Source organism: Pinus tabuliformis, chromosome Q (assembly GCF_031772625.1).
Source record: "Pinus tabuliformis cultivar Carrire ecotype Pingquan chromosome Q, CPIR1, whole genome shotgun sequence".
Lineage (NCBI taxonomy): Eukaryota > Viridiplantae > Streptophyta > Pinopsida > Pinales > Pinaceae > Pinus > Pinus tabuliformis.
This window is the reverse complement of record NC_142296.1, coordinates 965,229,657-965,252,470: the sequence shown is the minus strand read 5'-3', so window position 1 is coordinate 965,252,470 and position 22,814 is coordinate 965,229,657. Positions and strand designations below refer to the sequence as shown.

The 22,814-nt window shown below is 41.5% G+C and overlaps 1 protein-coding gene across 2 annotated transcripts in view; it reads right to left on the bottom strand.

The window, feature by feature from the left end:
- Positions 1–22,814, bottom strand: part of LOC149222693 (translation initiation factor IF3-4, chloroplastic-like) — a 251,663-nt gene that overhangs the window by 68,608 nt on the left and 160,241 nt on the right. For both annotated transcript variants that reach the window (XM_089385586.1, XM_089385585.1), the window contains exon 4: positions 21,851–21,903. In XM_089385586.1, coding sequence (XP_089241712.1) covers positions 21,851–21,903 — 53 coding nt within the window. The remainder of the gene's footprint in view (positions 1–21,850; positions 21,904–22,814) is intronic.

Below are 22,814 nucleotides of genomic sequence, written 5' to 3'. Positions count from 1 at the left end.
GTTATCTTCTTAGAGAAGATCTCTGCTCTTATTTAGATAAGTCAATATGTTGATTTCTGATGTATATCTACTATCTCTCTCTCTCTGTTGAACTATTTAAGAACATATAAGAAGAATTGATCAAGGGTTTCCCCACATTAGGGTTTGTCCCTGGCTAGCGCCACATCTTGTGTCCTCTTGTCTTGGCATGAAGTTTGAATGCTGCTACATAATGATGGGCATCATAATGAAGTGTAGTGTAGCATGTTGTGTGCATCACAATGATAATAAATGTTACAATGAGATGCAGCATGATAGGCACAGTGAGGTACAGCATGAGGCAACATTGGTAGGTGCAGCATGATCATAAGTTGCAGCAGTATGATATGTGCAGCATGGTAAAGAGGTCCAGCATGATGATCGGGTGCAGCACAATGACATGCAACACAGTGAGGAGTAGCATGGCAATGGAGTCACCTTGGATCAATGGAAGTAGTATGCCTTCCACTCAGCTCAGATCAGCTACCTCATATGCTATCTTCTTAGAGAAGATCTCTGCTCTTATTTAGATAAGTCAATATGTTGACTTCCGATGTATATGTACCATCTCTCTCTACTGAACTATTTAAGAACATATAAGAAGAATTGATCAAGGGTTTACCCACATTGGGGTTTGTCCCTGGCTAGCACCACATCTTGTGTTCTCTTGTCTTGGCTTGTCTTCTGTGATTTATGTTTATGTTCTATTGCATTTTACTATCATGCTAAATGTGATTGCTAATCTGGAATTGATATTGAGCTAATATGGAAAATTGAAGTAAATTTGCTATCAACATAGAACATACCTAAAATTAACAATATAAGTTTGGAACATTACAGTGGTATCAGAGCTTAGATTCCGGCTCAACCATGGGAAAACTTTTCTATGAGTGAGGAGGATCGCCAGAATATTACTTACAGGAGGCAGAGGTATAGGAGCAGGGAATGGGAGTTGGAGATTACTCCAGACACGGAAGATCATGGGAATACTATGGTAGCAGAAGATATGGGTGAGCCCAAGAGTAGGGAAGAGATGGCCTTCGATAGTCTCTTGAAGGTTTTGAGTGATTTGGCAAAAGGGCAGAAGGAGATGTTGGACGAGATCAAGATGCAGAACCGAGAGCGGAGCACTCACCAAGAGTTTGTAGTTCGAGAGACTTCAAGGGCCTCTCAACAGTTTGATCACCTTTCACCTACTGTGCGGCGACCATCCTTGAGTGAGCCAACACGAGCTACCTTACCCTCTTTTATACCTTTGGCGCAGGGTGAAACTGGTGAAGGAGAGGATCCATCGTTGATGGGGGAGCATTTCCAGGAGTGGCAATCCATGGGGGCAGACTTCAGAGAGGCTCTAACCTTCAAAGACTTTTGCAAGCTCAAACAGAATGAAAAGGGGAAGGGTTATGGCACGCAGAACTATGAGCTGCATCATTCTATTGGGAAAATGTATTTTCCTACCTATGATGGCACTACCAAGTGCACAGCACGTGATTGGGTAGAGAAGTTGGACACATACTTCTAGCTGAACCAAATGACAGAGGTAGAGGCCATTAAGATGGCCACATTGCACCTGGAGGGGGAGGCACACAATTGGTGGTTTCATGGTTTGTCAACTCTGGGGCATGCCATTATGACCTCCTATCAGAACTTCACATGGAGAGTAGTGGAGCGCTTTGATCGTAAGGATGTAGAGGCTCACTTCAAGGAGTTGACCCAGCTCAGGCAGACAGGGCATCGAGAGCATTATATCTGGGAGTTTTTGAGGGTCTCAGTCATGGTACCTGATTTGTCAAATGCGAGGACATTTGTGGAGGGGTTGACAAAGCCATTGCAAGGACTAGTGAAGTCACGCAAACCATCTACTTTTTTGGAGGCGGTATCTTGCACTCGAGATTTGTAGGGGGTTATTCCCAAGACCCGAGCTCCATTTCCTTCACGCACTCCCTACCCTCAGAAGGGAAGTGACACTAGAGCGCCCACAGCGCAGAGAGCAGCCCAAGGGCGGGGTCAGTTCGATGACGAGACCATGAGAGACCTCAGGAGGAGGAAGTTGTGTTGTACATGTCGAGAGCCTTGGGCACAAGCCCATCGGCGCACGGCGGTCAAGGCCCATTACATCGAGGTCTTCTCAGACAATGATAAGGAGCATGATGGGGAGTTCGACTTTGGTGGAGGAGACAACGAGGATTTAGCAGGGAAAGGAACACCACCACCATCACCACCACAGGGAGGAGCATCTTTTGCACCAGCCAGGGGAATCCTAACTTCTTTGTGTGGGATTTCCAAATTTTTGACCATGGAGATCAGAGGTATGGTACAAGGGCAACGTGTCTCAGTTTTAGTAGACAATGGGGCCACCCACAATTTTATTGATGCTCAGATGGTCCAAAGGAGGGGCATCACCACTATAGAGTTTGAGGGGTTTTCAGTCCTAATACCAGGGGACAGGACTATGTAGTGCACTCGATATGTTCTCGCTCTGACAATGACTGCGGGGAACTATTCGATGATAGACCACTTTTTCGTAGTGGATGTATTGGACACCAATGTGGTGTTGGGTGTCCAATGGTTGTATTCCCTTGGCTGGGTTACCACTGATTGGGAGCAGCTTGTGATGGAGTTCGATGGACCAGATGGCAAGTTGGTGGTTCTTCAGGGAATGCATTCGTACCCCCCTCAGACAATTTCAGCCCACAGAATGGAAGCCGATTTGAGGCATGGAGACATAGCATGGGCAGTAGAGCTGAGGATTTCAAATGTTGGGGGGGAAGACCATGCCACCACATCCAAACATAAAGACAGTATTGGATACATATCCGGTAGTCTTTGGAGATATACCAAGGGGACAACCACCCAACAGGGGGTTCGAGCACATTATCGAGCTGGAGCCTGGTGTGCAGGCAGTCATTACTACACCCTATAAGCATCCCAAGGCCTATAGGGATGAGATCGAGAGGGCCATCAAGGAGTTGTTTGTGTTGGGTCACATCAGATCGAGTTCCAGTCTATTTGCTTCTTTGGTGAAGAAGAAGGATGGGACTCTCCATATGTGTATTGATTACAGGGCCCTCAACAAGAAGACGTTGAAGAACAAGTATTCTATTCCGCGCATTGATGAGTTGATGGACAAGCTTAGAGGAACCAAGTGCTTCTCTAAGACAGATTTGTGGTCAGGGTATCATCAAATTCGGGTGAGGGAGCAGGACATCCCAAAGACAACTTTCAGATGTCATTATGGACATTTCAAGTTCCTGGTCATGCCTTTTGGGTTGACCAATGCACCGGCTACTTTTCAGTCGTGCATGAACCATGTGTTTAAAGGCCAGTTGAGGAGGTTTGTACTAGTATTCTTTGATGACATCTTGATCTACAGCAGGACATGGGAGGAGCACCTGCAGCACTTAGAGACAGTCTTGCGTATATTGGAGGAGCAGTAGTTCTATGCCAAGGTGTCCAAGAGCGAGTTTGGGTTGACAGAGATGCTTTACTTGGGACACATCATAGGTGTAGATGGGGTCAAGGTGCATGAGGAGAAGATTCGGGCCATTCGAGATTGGCTAGAGCCTTGAGATATGACAACATTGAGAGGATTTTTGGGCGTCTGTACATATTATCAAAAGTTCGTAAAGGGCTTCTCACAGTTGGCAGCACCCCTTACTGATCTAACTATAAAGGGAGCTTTTACATGGACAGAGGGAACTCATGCAACATTTGATTGCCTCAAGGAGGTGATGAGTTGTCACCCAGTATTGGCACTCTCGGATTTTACTCAGTCTTTCACATTGCAGTTCGATGCATTAGCTGTGGGGATTGAGGCAGTCTTGTCCCAAGTTGGGCACACCATTGCTTTTGAGAGTCAGAAGCTTCTACCTCATGAGATGTCGTATTCCATTTACGACAAGGAGATGTTGGCCATAATGCATGCATTGGCCAAGTTTAGACAATACTTGGTCGGGAACCGATTTCGGGTGAAGACAGATCACAACAGTGTTTGACATTTCATGGGGCAGCAGGACCTCAATGACAGAGAACAGAGGTGGGTTAGCAAGGTGCAAGCCTATGATTTTGATATTGAGTATGTGCGAGGGAAGCACAACGTGGTAGCGGATGCACTATCCAGGAGACCAGCAAGGCTTTCACTCATCAGCATTTGTCATGATTGGAAAGCTCAGTTATTGGAGTACTCCAAGGATCATTGTGCGTGTGAGATCTTGGAGGGCAATTATGCAGATGAGCGCTACAAGGTAATGGATGAGGTTATTTATTATAAGGGGCGCATATTTTTGGTTTTGGGATCCCAGTTGAGAGAGCGAGTCCTTCAAACAGCTCATGATTCTCCTTTGTCTGGGCACCAGGGGTTTAGCAAGACTTATATAGCAGTGAGAGAGTGCTTCACTTGGAAGGGCCTCAAAGGAGACGTGTTGAGGCATGTGCATGAGTGCGAAGCTTGCCAGAGGAACAAAGGAGAGTTGACCCATCCAACTAGACTGTTGCAACCTCTTCCCATCCCTGAGGGGAAATGGGGGAGTATCTCTATGGATTTCATCACTGAACTTCCCTTGGTGCAAGGGAAGGATTGTATTTTTGTGGTGGTCGACCGACAGACCAAGTTTACACACTTTTTTGCCATACTGACACGATATTCAGCCTCACAGGTGTCAGAGTTGTTCTTCAAGGAGGTCTTTCATCTGCACGGACTCCCTAAGACTGTAGTCAGACTGAGATAGCCGAATCATGGGAGGATTTTGGCAAGAGCTTTCGAAGCTAGTCGGCACCGAGCTCACCCCGTGCACCAGCTACCATCCACATACCGATGGTCAGACAAAGAAGGTGAACCAGTGGTTAGACTCTAGATGGCTATCTTAGGAACTATGTGACAGGGCAACAGAGGGCTTGGATTCGATGGTTGCATCTAGGAGACTATTGTTATAACACCACACATCACATGTCTATTGGTATGACTACTTTCCATGCTTTATATGGTTATGATGCTTTGTCTTTTATTGACATTGTTTTTGGAGACAGCAGGGCCCCAAAGGCCAAGGATTGGATCCTAGAGAGCCAAGATATCCTCAACACTCTTAAGGATAACTTACAGACAACCCAGAACTAACAAAAGATGTATGTTGATCGGCATCTAATAGAGAGGCATTTTGAGGAGGGGGACTTGGTCTACCTTCGAATGCAACCTTATCGTCAGTCCTCACTAATGCAGAAGGGGGCTGAGAAGCTGCATCCGAGATTCTTTGATCCTTACAAAGTGATCAGAAGGGTTGGAGAGGTGGCTTACGAGTTGGAGCTATCACCAGGGAGTAGGATCCATAACATTTTTCATGTGTCATGCCTCAAGAGGGTGTTGGGGCAACAACTTACAACAACTGTGGAGTTGCCTCCACTTGATGATGAGGGGCATTTCAATTTAGAGCCAAAGGCCCTCTTGGAGACCAAGGAGGGGAAGGTCAGGAGCAGGGTCATCAGAGAGAATTTGGTGCATTAGAAGAGTTTACCAGATGAGGATGCCACTTGGGAAGGGGAGCACATACTTGAGGATCGAGCATTAAAGTTTCTTGGGGACAAGCAACATTTGGGAGGAGAGGACTGTCATGTCCCTTCCTAAATTATTTTGGAACAAAATCAATTTTTATATTATGGGGCCAATTTTGGAGATAGTGGGTCCCATTCGATTTTATTTAGAGATTAGACTTAGGAAAAGTTATTTTTGTTGAGGTTAAGTTACACATCGAGGCCACCCACACTAGGGAAATACACACTCCCTAGTTCGATTTGCATGGAGGTGGTTAAGTTTTGCATGGAGGAAGAATTGCAGGGAAAAGTGCTCTACGAAATCTATATAAGGAAGGCAACTCTCCACATCTCATTCATCTTTCTGGAATATTGATTTCTCTTTGGTTACTCTATGAAAATTCCTACACTATAGGAACCCCTACTGCAGCAAATCTAAATATACTTCACCTACTTGATTTCTTTAAATTACATTCATCAAGTTATTCTCCTAAATCTGAAGCAAATTACTTCTGCAACCTACACTAATTAAATATTTGATCTCATGAAATAGAAAACAGAGCAAAGAACAAGATACATAGGACACACTTATTTTTGGGCACAATAGTCCCTGAAGAAACCCGATGCGGGAAAACTGGTGCAGCAGTTCTGAGGGTTTATTATTATGCAAGAGAAATATCTGAATACAAATCTAGGATGCTCATCTAGCAATCCTTTACAGAGAAAATATTGGCTGAAAATTTGAGTGAGTTTTACCTCACTTCACCGGGCAGAAATACAGCTGATCCGACAAAAGACTGGCTAGCCCCGACTATTTTTACGCTAGCTTTGTGTCAGCCCCGCATTAGCTTCTCTGCCCTCTGTGTTATCTCTCACGTCTGTTCTGGCAGTTCCGATAGTTCCCAACAATTTCGGCTGTTTCGGTAGTTCCGGATTCTATGTGACAGTCAACTTTTCTGCGTCAGCTCTCCCAACTATTGCACTGCCTTTGCATCAGTATTCTCCGAAAGTCCTTTCGGATTCTCACTATCAGTATGTTGCTGAATGATCGCTTAGTTTGAATTTCTCATCATCCTAGCCCCAGAAATCGAACTCTAGATCAATTCCCTCTCTGTGTGTGCTTCTAAATGAACCCCAAGCCTCCATTTTATACTTTTCCTGTTGCGTCTTCAACGGTTGATATTAAGTCTCTAGTCAACGGCTAAGATTAAACATGACTTGATTCACCTTCTAGATCATTCTCACCCATATTTTGATTAATACCCATTAATATTTTAATTTCCCTAAGTTTAGACTTAGGAACCCCATTAAAAATATTAATTATTTTAATAAAATACAATCCGGGTGGAATTTCACCAAACGATTTCTAGTTTCTTTAGAACTCATGTGCCTTAGCCTCTCCTCCAATTTACAAGGCTAGAGCACTTCTGATGCTACCAAAAATTAACACTACCTCTTAGTGAGGAAAGTGCTCTAGCAACAATGTCCACCTGCATGTTGCTCTGTTTCTGAAGCACCTCCTTTCTACAGTGTTGTTGCCACCAACACTGTGCTACTGCTGCTATTGTACTGCTACCCATGACATTTCCACTACAACCACTGCATCTGTACTACAGCTCCCTCTCAAACACTGCATCTGTTATGTTGCTAGCACTGCCACCGCTAACACTGCATCCGTACTGCAACTCAGTTGCTGAGAGAAGCAACTGAAAAACATCCAAAATTAGCTTAACTTAACTGTGTTCAGCATAACACAATGAATGTTGGAATCTGACTGCTACTAATTCTGACCCTCTGAATCTTCTGCGCTATTGCTAACTCCTGCACTGTGCCAACTACACTGCTGCCATTCTTGCTCTGCGTTGATCAGTCTCTAGTCCCAAGCTACTACATCTGTCTTCCAAACACTCCACTGCATCATCTGACACTAAGTCCATCTCGCTACTGCTGAATCTTGGGCTCCCATAGCAAGGAATTGATCCAAGAGGTGGACCCCTCAAGGATCCTACCCACATGTAGTCTTCCTGACTACAGCTCAATATCACCCCATCTCCCTCCTAGAGATGCATGGGGGCTCATGGCATACTCTTCCTCGTCTATCTTCGCAGCTGCAACCTTTGTATCATGCTTCTCATCCTTATCAATTTTCTTTAAAGGACATTGGGATGCATAGTGGCCCATCTCGCCACAACTGAAACATTTCACCTTCGAAATGTCCTTCTTTCGCTTCGGCTTCTGTTGTCCCTTCGATGCTAGAGTTGCGTTCTCCTCCTCCTCCATCTTTGTGCCACTCCCAATGTTTCCATTGATGTTGACCTTCACTAGGTCCCTCCTTAACTCCTCCTATTGAAGAGCCACCCACATCTCCTCGCATGAAGGTAGTTTTTCTCTACCCAATATGCTTTGGACGAAACTTACCATTCATCCTAGATTCCATTCAGGGCTATCCTCACCATCGCGATTGGTTGAGTGGACCCCACTATAGCAAGTTGGTCTCTAGTGTCTTGAAGATGCCAAAGATAGAGGTTCACCCCTTCTCCTTTTTGCATCAAAGTCCGCTACAACTACTGCTCCAAATACATCTTATGTTATTCGGAAGTGCCTTCATACAGAGAAGACAAGGCTTCCCACATTTCTTGGGTTGTATCCTTGCCTTGCAAGTGTGAGACCACATGATCTCAAACTCCATCAAGAATGAGCCTCTTTGCCTTCCCCTGCTCAGCCTTGTACTTCTTCTTTTGATCGTTGTTAGCAAGAACAGCTACAACACTTTTGACGTAGGCATCGAGATCATATTCCTCCAGAATGACTAAGGTTCTGGTTTTTCATATGACATAGTTGGAGGCACCGTCCAACCTATCCTGATCTCTGAGCCCATGCGATGCCACCTCACCCAACTGTCGAACTGACTCCTCTAGTCACTGCTTAGCACTGCTCAGCTGCTTAGCATGTGAGAAATTCGAACTTTCTAGCAGAACGTTCTCTAAGGAGAAAATTCCCCTTCTACGTGTCTTCATTCTTTTCCAGTTGATTTCTACCCTGACAAAAACTACACCCTTCAAGCACTGTGTTGAAGCTCTGCGCCACTCCCTTTGCCTCTGCAAACTCACAAACTGGAAATCGTACCTCTCTGTTGTCTCACTCAGAGAGAGATTTCCTCGGATCTGCTTCACGGCAAGGATTGCACAATCCCTTCAAGGGGATTCGAATTGCTGCCAAGTGCAGTTTTCGGCCTTACTGCCAAGCACTGAATCCGCTCTTCCTGTTTCAACATCAACGCTCTAATACCATGTGAAAATTCCTACTACTGAAGGAACCCCTACTGCAGCAAATCTAAATCTACTTCACCTACTTGATTTCTTTAAATTACATTCATCAAGTTATTCTCCTGAATATTGAAGCAAATTACTTTTGCAGCCTACACTAATTAAATATTTGATCTCATGAAACAGAAAACAAAGCAAAGAACAAGATACATAGGACACTCTTATTTTTTAACACAATAGTCCTTGGAAAAACCCAATGCAGGAAAATCGGTGCAGCAGTTCTGAGGGTTTATTATTATGCAGGAGAAATATCTGAATACAAATCTAGGATGCTCATCTAGCAATCATTTACAGAGAAAATACTGGCGAAAAATCTGAATGAGTTTTACCTCACTTCACCTGGCAGAATTCCAGCTGATCTGACACAAGACTGACTAGCCCTCACTATTTTTTGCGTTGGCTCTGCGTCACCTTCTCTTCCCTCTATGTCACCTCTCCCGGTTGTTCTGGAAATTTCAGCAGTTCCCGACAGTTTCGGTTGTTCCGACAGTGCTAGATTTTGCATGACAGACAGCTTTTCTGCATCAGCTCTCCTGGCTACTGCGTTGCCTTTGCGTCAGTATTCTCCGGAAAGTCCTTCCGGATTCTCACTACCCCTCTACTGCTGAATGATCACTTAGTTCGAATTTCTCAGCGTCCTAGCCCTAGAAATTGAACTCTAGATCAATTTTCTCTCTCTCTCTCTGTGTTTCCAAATGAACCCCAAGCCTCGATTTTATACTTTTCTTGTTGAGTCTTCAACGACCGAGATTAAGTCTTTAGTCAACGGCTAAGATTAAAACATGACTTCATCCGCCTTCTAGATTATTCTCACCCATATTTTGATTAATACCAATTAATATTTTTATTTCCCTAAGTTTAGACTTAGGAACCCCATTAAAAATATTAATTATTTTAATAAAATACAATCTGGGTGGAATTTCACCAAATGGTTTCTGGGTTCTTTAGAACTCATGTGCTCTAGCCTCTCCACTAATTTTCAAGGCTAGAGCACTTCTGATGCTACCAAAAACTAACATGTTCGAGTTGCTTAGCCGAGTCACTTGTTGTTCAGCATGAGTTCTTCAAGCGAAGAGCTCACCCTTTCTTCGGAGGACTTCGAGTGCCACCTTAGGAAGGTTTTCTCCATTTCTTCAGGAGGAGGATCTCATTGTGATTTCTAGCAGTGCATTCATCTCTAGGTGGTGTGTATTACTGGAGGATGCAATGAAGAGAAGGCCGAGTTTGCTTGTGGAGTGTTGCAGTGGAGTTTGGGTGAGAAACTTTGCGGAGAGGCATAAGAGGATTATTATCATTTTGGAGAGTTTGGGAGCTAGAGAAGTGTGCTACTTTGCAGGGTGACTTTCGCACTACCTGGGCCAGCGCAGAGGCAGCGCTTTGTGCTCACATGGTGGGTAGAGTATCAGTCTTTGAGGCTGAACTTTACCGAGGAGGTTAAGGGAGACATTGGGAGAGGAGATTACTTCATTTTTGGAGCATTGGAGGAGGTTTCATTGTTGTTCCTTGCAGGCTATATTTCTTGAGCAGTATGTAGGGCGTAGGGCCTATTGCAGGCTGAATTTAGGAGGTTGGATTCAAGCCAAACCGTTTCAAGGTTTTTGTGGGTTTTGGCCAAGGAGCTTGGGGTTGAAGTTTCATCATTTTTTGAGCACCAAAGACAAAGTTTCTTGCAGTTCCTTTCCAGCCAACAGTGTAATTTCTGGGAGACAGCGTAGAGCATTAGAGGAGCAGTCATTTCTCAGCTTTGAGATTATTGTTTATCACCTGGGTTCTGTCAAACTTGCCCTTGGGGCAAGCCCAGGTGCATTTTCTATACTATTGTACTTGCTCAATTTCAATAATAAAATGGCTCAACTTGTTCTCATTTCTGGAGTATATTGAGTATTTGCTAATTGTTTAATTTTTTTGTGTTGGAAATTGATTTTGCTTTACATATCACTGTTTGTATAAGTTTGGAACATTACATTTTTTGGCTCTAAATATGAAACCTGGGGAGTATTCTTAAACGGGTCCTAAATGATCACAAGAAGCACAACTTATCTCAAGTCCTAGTGGAATGATTTTTTGCTTGGAAATGTATCACAAAATTGATATTATCTTTCGTTCGAGTTTACATGCATCTCCATATATCATCACACATGTATCTTAAAATTGTCAAATCTTTTAGTTGCTTGTAGGTATGGGATAAAAGAGAAATAAAGCAATGAGACCAAATGTTGTTTTTGTGTTATTAATAATATCACAAAATTTACCCTTGATTTACCCTTTGAAATTTGTTCAAAAGGCAGGGTACATGTTCAAAAGATGATATACCAATGTTCCACCAAGTTTTTGGGATGGGGGAGCGCACAATGGGGGCTTGTGGGAGCACCCCCAAATTTTAGGAAAATTCAAGGGGGGTGAGTGGACGTCAGAGTCCCTAGCATAGGGGTCACCGTCTCTAAAATTATAAGATATAAAAATAATAATGATAAAATCCCAACAATAACAATTCATCCCATGCAAATTCATCATTATGCAATCCAATGGAAATGCTAAAATCTTGCAAATCCTGAAATCCTAAAAATTATTAAGTCTATTGAATTTTGAATAGGATGTGAAACTCTACTTTTTGCATATTAATTCTGATGAAGATGGAACCACTCACTCGTATTCATTTTTCCCTGAGTTCAATTGCACTAATAATGTGACAGAATATGAAGCCTTGTTGATTAGACTTGAATGAACAAGGAAAATGGGGATAAAAGAAATCAAAGTAGAGGGAGATTTGGAGCTCATTTAAACAAGGTCTAAAACTTGTGTGAGGCAAGGAATCCCCGCCTACAACAGTATGAAGATGCAATATGGGGAGAAATAGAACATTTTGATCATGTTAACATAATTGCAATTCCCCGAATGTCCAACTAGTTAGCAGATGCCATGATGCCCACTGCTAATGCTTTCCAACCACTAGAACCCCATGTCACATCAAGTATATGGTTGAGGTAAGTTTTTGTCCTTTTATTTTGAAAACATAGGGTCATGGCAGATTTCAAGGATGAATGTCAAATTATAAATTTATTAAACTACATTAACAAATTTGTTGACCGTGTTGTTGATAAGAGACAAGAGGGAGAGGATATCCCTTTCATCCAATTAGGGAATAACAAAATTCCGCAAGATATGGTCCCATTAGAAAATTATTTGATAGTTCTAATGTATTTTTAGGGACTAATATACCGTGTGCATGTGAAAAGGTGATAGAAATCAATGTTCAATCTGAAGAGTCACCAAGATTAATAAGAATTGGAAAGGATTGCACCCCGTAAGAAATAAAATGAATTGAATCATTAGTGCAGGAATACAGAGATGTATGTGCATGGTCAAACGACGAGCTCAAAACGTAGACCTAAAGATCATAAGACCTGATCTTGTTGAAGGAGGATGCAAAGTCCTTTAGACAACACCAAATTCATCTCAATCTGAAAGTGGCATCGATCATCCAAAAGGTGTTGCAAAAGCTTCTAGAAGCCCAAATCATTGAGCCCATCCAATAATCCAATCTGGTTGTGAACATGGTACTGGTAAGAAAAAAGAATGGTGAGATTCATGTTTGCATCGATTTTCATAATTTAAATCTCACTTCTATAAAAGATAACTACCCACTTCCTAACATGGAGCATGTGCTCCAAGATGTTATAGGCTCTGGTATGATGTCTATGTTACATAGTATTCAAAATCGGAATTGCTGACCGGACCGGTCCACCTAATAAACCGGGTTTCAAACCGGAACCAGTCAAATTAGGATTGGTCAAAACTCAATGAACTGATTTTAAAAAAATACCTGAAATAATTAATTTTTAATGAAAAAAATATTTTTAAGATTTAAAACCATGATTCCAAACCAATAGAGACAAAATATGTTAAGTTTACTCATCTCTATACCATGTAAAGGTGAATGTATCAAATGGCACTAAGTGCAATACATATCATTGACAAAATACATAATTAATAAGGCTCTAAATGGCCTATAAAGTCCAAAAACAATGATATAAGCTATGGGGCCATTGGCCTATTACAAGACTACAAGTCTACAAGTACATATCAGTGATCAACATGATCATTTCTCATCATCATCAATCTCATTGCCACTACTACACATAAGAGCTACATAAACATCAAGAGTCTGAGGATGCCTCAGCCTCATCTGCAACCTCAATAGTAGCACCAATAGCAATAGAATTAGACCTAATGGAAGCATGAGTCGGTCGAGTTGCACAACTAATGCCTTCCATTGGTTGTTTGCCTTTTCTTGATCTGGCTACTAGTTCTAGTTCTAATGGCACTACCATATCTGCATTGGGATCTGTTAAAATTTGGGTACCAAAGGACAAGTGGTTCCCTAAGGCTTTTGATCTTTAGCCTAGGGAAAAGTGTCCAAATCTTTGAAACCAAATTCATCAAAAACAGGCCACGTGTCCGAATCCCACGAATCCAACACGATTCGATGGGAATTCGAATCCAAAAATGGGAGACGACGTGTCTTAACGGGACACGATCGAATCCCGATCATGTCATGTTAGGACACATCGTGTCCCTATTTGGGATTCGAATCCCAAAAAAGTGAAACCCGCAGCATAAAAACAGCGTTGTTCTTTTCATTATTTACCATTTCTCTCATTCGTTTTTGCAAATAGTGAGTTGTGGGCAAGGAGCCAAGGGTTTGGAGCATTCAACAAGGAGATTCAAACACCAGGTAAGTGCATTTCATCTCTATTCTTTTGCATATCTATTACAACAGTTTGTATATGAATTTTTTTTACACATTTGTGCATTTTTGTTTATGTTTTTTATAGTATTCATGGTTCAATCAAGGGCAGCAGGTAGGGGGCAAAGGAAGGGGAAGAATGTCTCCATTGGAGATGCCCCTCCTCCCCCAATATCATCAGAGTCTATTGCAAGTAATGTTGAGGGAAGACTTCCTCCTATAGACAACATTGAGAAATATCCCTTGTGGAAATATGTCACAAAAGAGGATGGGACAAGCACCAAGGGGAAGGGAGGTGGCAATGGGCATTGGAGATGCAACTTTTGCCACAGTTCTTTCAAAAACACATATTACCGTGTGAAAGGCCATTTGTTAGCTTTACCGAGTTGTGGAGTTGGAGCTTGTAAAGTTGTTCCTTTACAACAGAGGAAAGAAATGGAAAAAGAGTTCATTGTTGGTATGGCAAATGTGGCTGCAAAATAAAAAAAAAACCAAGAATGAAGACCCTCTTCCATTTTTGAGGAAAGACACCACCAAATTTCCATTTGAGAGTTCTATTGGGGGACAAGAAGCAAAAAGAAAAGCAATTTCACTTGGTCCAATGGACAAGATTTTTCAAAAAGAGAAACGGGAAGAGCTTGATCTCACCATTGCCTTCTTTTTCTATCAAAAATTCATATCATTTAATGTTGCACGCTCACCTCTATTTATTGACATGTGTCAAGCTCTAACTCACGGGTCTCCATCATGGTATGTGCCCCCTAGTTCAGAGAAGCTTAGAACCACAATGTTGACGAAGGAAAAAAAAGAGATGCAAAAAATGCTTGAGCCGATTAAAGCATCATGGCCAACATCTGGGGTTAGCATTGTTTCTGATGGACAAATCGAGCATGACACCCACTCATCAACTTCATGGTGTCTTCCTTGAATGGTCCAGTTTTCTTGAAAGTAATGGATACACTAGGAGAATACAAGGATGCACAATTTATCAGAGAGTTATTTATTAAAGTTATTGAAGATGTAGGTGTTGATTCTTGTATGCAAATTAGTACAGATAATGCACTTCTTTGCAAGGTTGCTGGCATGATTATGGAAGCTAAATATCCAATAGTGTTTTGGACACCTTGCATTGTCCATTCATTGAACTTAGCACTGAAATCCATTGCTTTTGATGTGCTTTGGATTGGTAACATTATTGAGGATGCACGACATATCCGTAACTTTGTGCAAAATCATACAAATGCCCTCACTATCTACAAGGAGTACAACAATCTATCATTGTTGAAGATCGCTAATACACGGTTTGCCTCCTCATTCATCATGTTAAAGAGGTTGAGAGAGGTCAAGGCCGCTCTTGGGGCCATGGTTATTTCTGAGTTTTGGTCTTTTTGGAGAAAGACAGATCAAGTAGCCTCTAAAGGACGCAATGCTAGATGATGCTTGGTGGGAGAGGGTAGATCTAATTATTCAGATCATGGACCCTATCATTTATTTGCTTCGATTTGCAGATACAGACAAACCCATCCTAGGAGAGGTTTATGAGGGATGGGATTCCATGATTGAGTCTGTGAGGAGCATTATTCTACAGAGTGAGTGCCCCGAGTATGAGACATCACCAGAGGCCTTCTGTGGTACTATACAGGATATTCTTGTTAGCAAATGGGACAAGAATTGCACATCTTTACATTGTTTGGCTCACTCATTGAACCCAAAATACTACAACCATGAGTGGTTGAATGGTGGACCTTCCCGTAGATTCCCTCCTCACATGGATGGTGAGGAAAGATGCATTCAGGCGGGTTTTCCGGGATAGAGCATTACTTGATGAGGTGGAGGATGCCTTTGCAGAGTTTTCCAATGGCACTAGTTGATTTGCAGGATATGATGTGATTAGAGACAGGGGGCTAAGAAGCCCTATTCTTGGTGGGCAAATCATGGGGCAACAAGCCCTCCTCTTCAGCAGTTAGCCATGAGGCTCCTCTCTCAGGTGACTTCATCCTCTTGTGGCGAGAAGAATTGGAGCACATATGGGAATTTGTATAGTGTGAAGAAGAGCAGACTTGAGCAGTCCAGGGTAGAGACAATGGTGTATGTGCACACCAACCTTCATCTTATTTACAGGCAGAGGGAAGAGCGGTTAAGGGGAAAGACAAAAATGTGAGATGTCTTTCCTAATGATATGGGTCTAGACAGCAGTGTTGAGTTGGCATTGGCTAACATGGATCTCAATGATCCAGTGCTAGAGTCGGTTAGATTTGATGACGGTGATATTTTAGAGGGGTCATCCTCCACACCAGTAGATGCAGAGGCGACTATGGATACAAGGGAGGAGGAGGATGCAGAGGAGAGCAGTGGTGCCCATGATGATGAGGACATTGATGCTGATTCTGATGATGACTATGAGGATTGATGACTCATGAGTCATGAGCTACCTATTGCCTTGAGGCTTGTATACCTATAGTTGTTTTATATTTTCTATTTCTATTTGCCATTGGCATTGCACTACCTATGTAACACATTTTGATTTGATGACTTAATGAGAAAACTACAGCTGTCAGTGTCTTTATCTTACTATCTTGTATGTTGTCTTTCATTTATGAATCATGATTTATGTGACATGTATTTGAATTTTGTATGTACTATGCATGCTATAATGTTACTAACTTACTTTGTAAACAGTAAAACTAACATCTAGATGAAGATCTATGTTTGAAATCAATGAATTTGTATCATTAATGAGAATTTGTGTAAGAAATATCTAATTTTTAATATATATATATATATATATATATATAGATAATGAATCCTATGTGTCATGTTCTGAGGGTCAACGTGTTTGAATCCGACACTCGAATCCCTGTGTCAGGTTACTTAGGTCCAAATTTATTTTTTTACTTTTCTCCTAAAGTGACTTTATAAGTGGTAAAGTCAATTTAATTTAAAAGTGGTAAAGTTACATTCTAATTTAAAAGTGACTTTGTAAGTGGTAAAGTTACATTCTAATTTAAAGGTGACTTTATTAAAGTCAATGAAGAATTATAAAGTGAAAAAGTGACTATGAAAATAAAAAGCTAAGTAGGTCTTTATTTAAGTGGGTGAGTTAAAAAAATATAAAGTGAAAATGAAATGCACATTTATTCTCATCCCTGGATCTAAATGAATCTCAGCCATTAGATCTTAGGGTAACCCAAAAGGTCATTTAGAAAATAAAAGGAAAAGAGGAGGAAAAAATCAATTCATTCTTTCATGAGCATTTGAGAAAAAAAAGAAGAAAGAGTAAGGAGAAAATTTATGAGCAGTGAAGAAGTGAAGGAGAGCAGCAAGAATACATTTCAATAAATCTGGACAACAGCATTTATTGGCATGCATCCCAAGGAAAAATCGTACAACAGGAGAAAGACACAGAAATCGAAAAAGAGGGACAACACAAAAATCGAGGAAGAGGGACAGCAACAAGGGCATGAATTTTGGGGCAGATTTGGGCATGAATTTCGAGGCAACTGTAGCACTGAAATCCATACACCCCGTACAGCAAGTTTTAGGCACATTTTTCGAGGCAAGCCATACAGCATTTAATGTTGTTTTATTGCTCTAAAAGATTATGTTTTGGCTATTTACTGATTGGCACGATTTTCAAGGTGGAGTTCAAGCACGGAAATCGAAATCACTGTGTTATTTTCTGTGTGTCGCTGTCATAATTTTGCAGTGTTTTATTTTTGGAATTTCAGCAGTTGTGAAATCTCTAAATTTGTGTTTTCAGAAAATATTGTCATTTCCAGATTTAAGAATTTTTTATCATGCTTCGATTTAAAACTAAATGCATGGAGTGATAAGGAAAACTGATAACTGGAGTGGGGGGTTGAAATTCTTCATGGTATTAGAGCTTGGACGGCTAAAAAGTGCAGTTTGGGATAACAAAGTGAAAATTACAAGAAGTTGATTTTTACACAGAAAACAGAAACCTTTGCCACAGATTTGAAAATTTCATTTTGGTAGGATAGTGAAACATGTCTTTGGGTTTGAGAGTTGAAGACAAGTTGAATGGGCAAAACAACTACAGTGCATGGAAGGAGAGAATCCAAAGCATCTTTGAGGAAGCAGAAGTCTGGGGCATCATGGTAAATACCACACAGAACCCAGTAGTAGTACCTACTGACCCTGTTCAGTTGGCAGAGTTTAACAAAAAGAATGCTAAGGCAAAAAGATTGATTCTCAAAGGAATCAAAGATCATGTCATTCCTCATGTGAGAGGAAAGACTTATGCACATGAGATGTGGACAACCTTTACCAATCTTTACCAAAGCTCAAATGAAAACAGAAAAATGGTCCTAAAGGAGAAACTGAAGGCCATTAAAATGGCTAAGACTGACAATGCTACAACATACCTCCCAAAGATCACTTCAGTGAGAGATGAGTTGACAATCGTAAGTGAGATCATTGCACCCACTGAGTTGGTGAGGATTGCTTTGAATGGTCTTCCCAAGACTTGGGAGAATTTTGTGGATGGCATTGTTGCACGGGAAAACCTTCCTGATTGGGAGAGGTTGTGGAAGGATTGCATTTAAAATGAGATCAGAAAGAACCATCTTGGGGCAACCAAACAAGTGGAGGAGGATGACAATGTGGCATTGTTAGCAAGAGACAAGAAGGGCAGAGCAAAGAAGCAAGCTTCCAATAGTGGAGGCAAAGGCAAAGGTAAAGGCAAGCAGCAGAACAAGGAGAATTGTCAAAAGTTGGGACACTATGTTGTTGTGTGTCCGGAGAAAAAGAACAAGAAAGGGAAAGACAAACCCATGGCAGCTTTTGTAGAGATAGAGAGCTTCTCAGAGAGCTTTGATCAGAAGTTTGGGTTCATAGCTTGTGAGGCCACTATGCAGGATCACCTGCCATACAAGTTCGGAGGGAGTGTGCATTCCCCACTACTAGCAAAGCATCTTCTAGCATTTGGTATGTTGACAGTGGCACTTCCCGCCACATGACAGGAGTCAGAGAGTACTTCTCAAAGCTTTCAGAGGATGATATTGATATGGAGGTAGTACTTGGTGATGATAGCATTGTTAGAGCAGTCGGTGTGGGGACATTAACATTTGATAGGGGACCCAAATGTCCCTTGAAAGTGTCAGATGTTCTATATGTGCCTGGAATGAAGAAGAATCTGATATCTGTCTCAGCACTTGAGGGTGAACTCCTAAAGCTAATATGAGATGCAAGAATCTTGGTTAATTTTAGTTAAATGCCTAACTAAGTTTTAACCCTCTGATCCTTTCTATATTGAGCCTGATTTCATAGTAATTGGCAGAAAGAAGATAAGGTGAAGCACACTAAGGTGTGATTAACGATACCTCTCCTGAAAATCTAACATATCCGGTGCCTCCAACGCTGGAGAGAGATGTGGCTCTGACGACTGCAAGGTCACCGTTCTCTGAGTTGATGTTCTGCACTCTGCAATACACATCAATTTGTCTAATCTAATTGTCCAACTTTTCAGCGTTTAGCTCTCCATCATATATAGGCAAATTAAATTTAACATCTAGCTTAATCAAAGATGCTTTCCTATTATGCACAGGGCTATTAGGAGGTGTGAGAAAGCTTTCTTCTTTCCCTTTTCCTTTTGAGTGGTCATGGGAATGAGACTCATCTTCTTCTTTATCTTGTTTGGAACTTGATGAATCTTTATCCTTATGCTTTCTAAAGTCCCTATACATTTCTTCTACCATAGACTTTATAGCTAGGAAAAATCTCTATGAATTGAGGGTCTCGCCCCATAGAACCTTCCTCTGACATTGTCTTCCGAGAATAGGCTCTCCCAATTTCAGGATTAGTTTCCACCAACTCTCCTTCTCCTAATTTGAGCTTTGATCTAGTGAGAATTCACAGCTAAACCAACACAAGCTTGTCTAACCTTACAGCCTAAAGCTTTGATACCACTTGATCTGATATTCACCCTATGAGTGACATCAGTTGAAGATTTATTAAACAAAGGTATTACAGACTCATGTGCTGGTGTGTGTTCTGTGTTATTTAAGCAACGGATCGATCAGATTGCCAACACACAGACATTTAAATTGAAAAATAGCATAGAAAAATCTCATGACTGTATCAGGTCGAGACAAATCTCTAAAAATTCCAAAACAGCGATCAAAACACCCCTGAACCAGTGGCAATGGCAGCCAGCGTGGAACGACGAGGACCTCAGTCAAAGCGCGTTGACTGAGGCCCATGGAGACCGCGCAGGAGGTCAAAGTGGCCCCTAGGAGCCCTAGATCGGGAAAAGGAGGTGGATTTTGATGCGTGACTTAGCGCTAATCACGCATCGCTAGGCGAACAAGGCCAAAATGGAGGAGCCTCGAGCACTCGGTCGTGTCGAGAACCGGAGAACCGTGGGCGGAAAAGCGAAAAGTGCTAACATACAAAGGCGGGACCCGCGCTCTGGAAAACCGGCGAAAATTGATCGAGGTGCCCTTGAATGGTAAGCAGTTCTGGAGGAATTAGAGTGATCCCATACATCGATCGACGCGTGGCAAGCAGAGGTGAGAGAAAATCGTCGTTGATCGCGCACTATCAGTCGAGCAAGTCAACCGTGCAGGACGTGTGTACGGCGTCGGATCTGGAGGCCCCACATCGGACGGCTGAGATCGAGCCCAACGGGGGGAAGCGGAATCGACAAAGGAATATGCTGCGTTTTAGAAGGATTTGGAATCTGTTTGACCACCACGGTGGAGGAAGAATGCATCCACGACGTAACTGAAGAAACGAACCGACGAAGTAGGCTGGCGCCGTTTAGAGGAGGACATGTGGCCACTCCCTAAGCGTTCATGATGACGCCAAACAGGGAACTCCAAGCGCAGCTGCAGAAGGTGAATCGACAGAGGCAGACGAGGAACCGAACAGGCATTGGAACGAATGGCTAAAAGCCATGAATAGAGACAGAATACACAAGTGAGAGTCAGTCAGAGCAAACCCCGAGAGGAGGACTAAACACTGAGAGACAGAAACCAGAGAAGAAGGCAGTAAAGCAAAAGCAGAAAGAGACAGAGGGTCGAGCTGACCAGCGGCAGCATCGAGCACCAGAGAGCTTGAGAGATTCAAGCCATCCCATAGAGGAATCTGTCTGGACTGAGCACCACATTTGGCTCTTTCCACTGTAGACCAGAAGGTCACAGAGCTGGTAGGAAGAAGAAGTCTGTGTACTCAAGTGGCTTGGGGAATCCAAGAACCACCCTGCCAAGCAAACCTGCTTCAGGAGAACTCACATTGAGTCCCTACATTGTAATTCTCTGCTTAAAGACACAATAAAACAAGGCCACCACTGAAAGCTAGACCGGAGATGTAGCCCTGGAGAATAGGGTGAACTCCTTATTAAAATTCTTGTGTCTTTGTGTTTGCTTATTGTATTTCTCTGTTGTCTTTCCATTTAAATGTCTGTGTGTTGGCAATCTGATCGATCCGTTGCTTAAATAACACAGAACACACACCAGCACATGAGTCTGTAATACCTTTGTTTAATAAATCTTCAACTGATGTCACTCATAGGGTGATTATCAGATCAGGACTAGTTGCTTAACTCTATGTGGTCTCATTCTTAGATAATTTATCATTACTTATCATAGTTAGCTTAGAACTAGAAGCTACTATGGCATTCCTATTGTGTAGTACACTTGTGATATTATTTAGTCCCATTGACCTAATTTTGTGGCCATTCCTTGGACATGACTACAATTATCTTAAATTATTTGTGATCATTTGTTGGACATAGCTAAAATCATCTTTAATCATCTTACTTCCATGAGGAGTTCTAGCATGCTAGTGATCTGAAAATAACTCCAATAAACTTGCACACTTATGTGTTTGTGCTAAGAATTGCTGTTTAGCAAATTTTAGTCTATTGTGTGTTGGTTATTATATCCATTTGCATTAGAGTTTAAAAATTCAAACTACAAATAATAAGCTACCAAATAAATAAATTTTGTTCCATGTTGACTATAATATTGCTTTATGAGGGTCATTGACACATCTGAAAAAGTGACAATGATAAAGACTCTATAATCTACACTTAAAAAGAGGGCACAAAAAAGTTAAAATGCTATCCAATACAATATCAACATTGAAATTAAGTGAAATAAATCCGTGCTCTACAATTTATACTTGATCTCATTAAATACAGTTGATGATTTTCAATATTTATCTTCACACCAATTTTGGTCGAAAAATTGTGGAATAGTTGTTAAATAGCTACCTGTAATCCATTATTTTCACAACTGGAGGTTCTGCGTTAGCGGATATTATCACCTGCACCACATAAAGGAGATATGTGTATAAAAAAACTAGTATCAATTATCATTTGTCATTTAAAAGTCTAACATCATTCCTAAATTCTATATAGCACAATAAAGGGCAATCTTAGTGAACAAACTTCACTTGCCAGCTCTCCTCTGCCACGGGTGGTATTGCTAAGACAAGATTGCCAAAGATATGCAATGGAAGCTCAAGATGAAGACTTAAACTTTGGAAAAACAGAGTGTAATATAGGGCTTCTACAAAGTAATAGCTGGACCAAGACTAGTGTCAATCCAATGACCAAGTGGAATCAAGGACAAAGTAGGAAAGGCAGCGACTATGAACTTCTTTCAAATGAGATGAATGTAGCTGCAATTAACAACCCACAAACAGCCTTTTTGTCCACTAGTACAGAAAATAACTTGTGAAAACCCAAATTAAGAAGAGATTTTAGATATGCATGAGGGTGTATTTACCAATAGCGAATGTAAATGGCAGTCAATTCTCAAGTAGGAACATAGATACCTATTGACATTTCCAGCAATAAACACATATTTTAAAGAGGAGATCAACCGCAACTAAAATATTCTAAAGAAATGAACAGGGTTACCCATAATTATCACTTCATGGCACATTTGATGCATACAAATTCAAGCATTAGTCTTTAGCAATTAAAACCCAAACACATATGCCACAAGGAGAGAAACCCTTAACTTTCAATGTATTAAAAATATTCAACAAAGATTCAAAATTCCCAAATCCAACCATCAAAGATAATGGAGAGAGAAAATCCCTATATAGATTTGAGCTCAATCTCCCTTACAATGAAATATTATTTGGTGGAGCCTAGATCCACTTTATTCCCCAAGGGATAATCATAAAATATTCCTAGACCCATGCATTTATCCAAAGAAAATATTAGA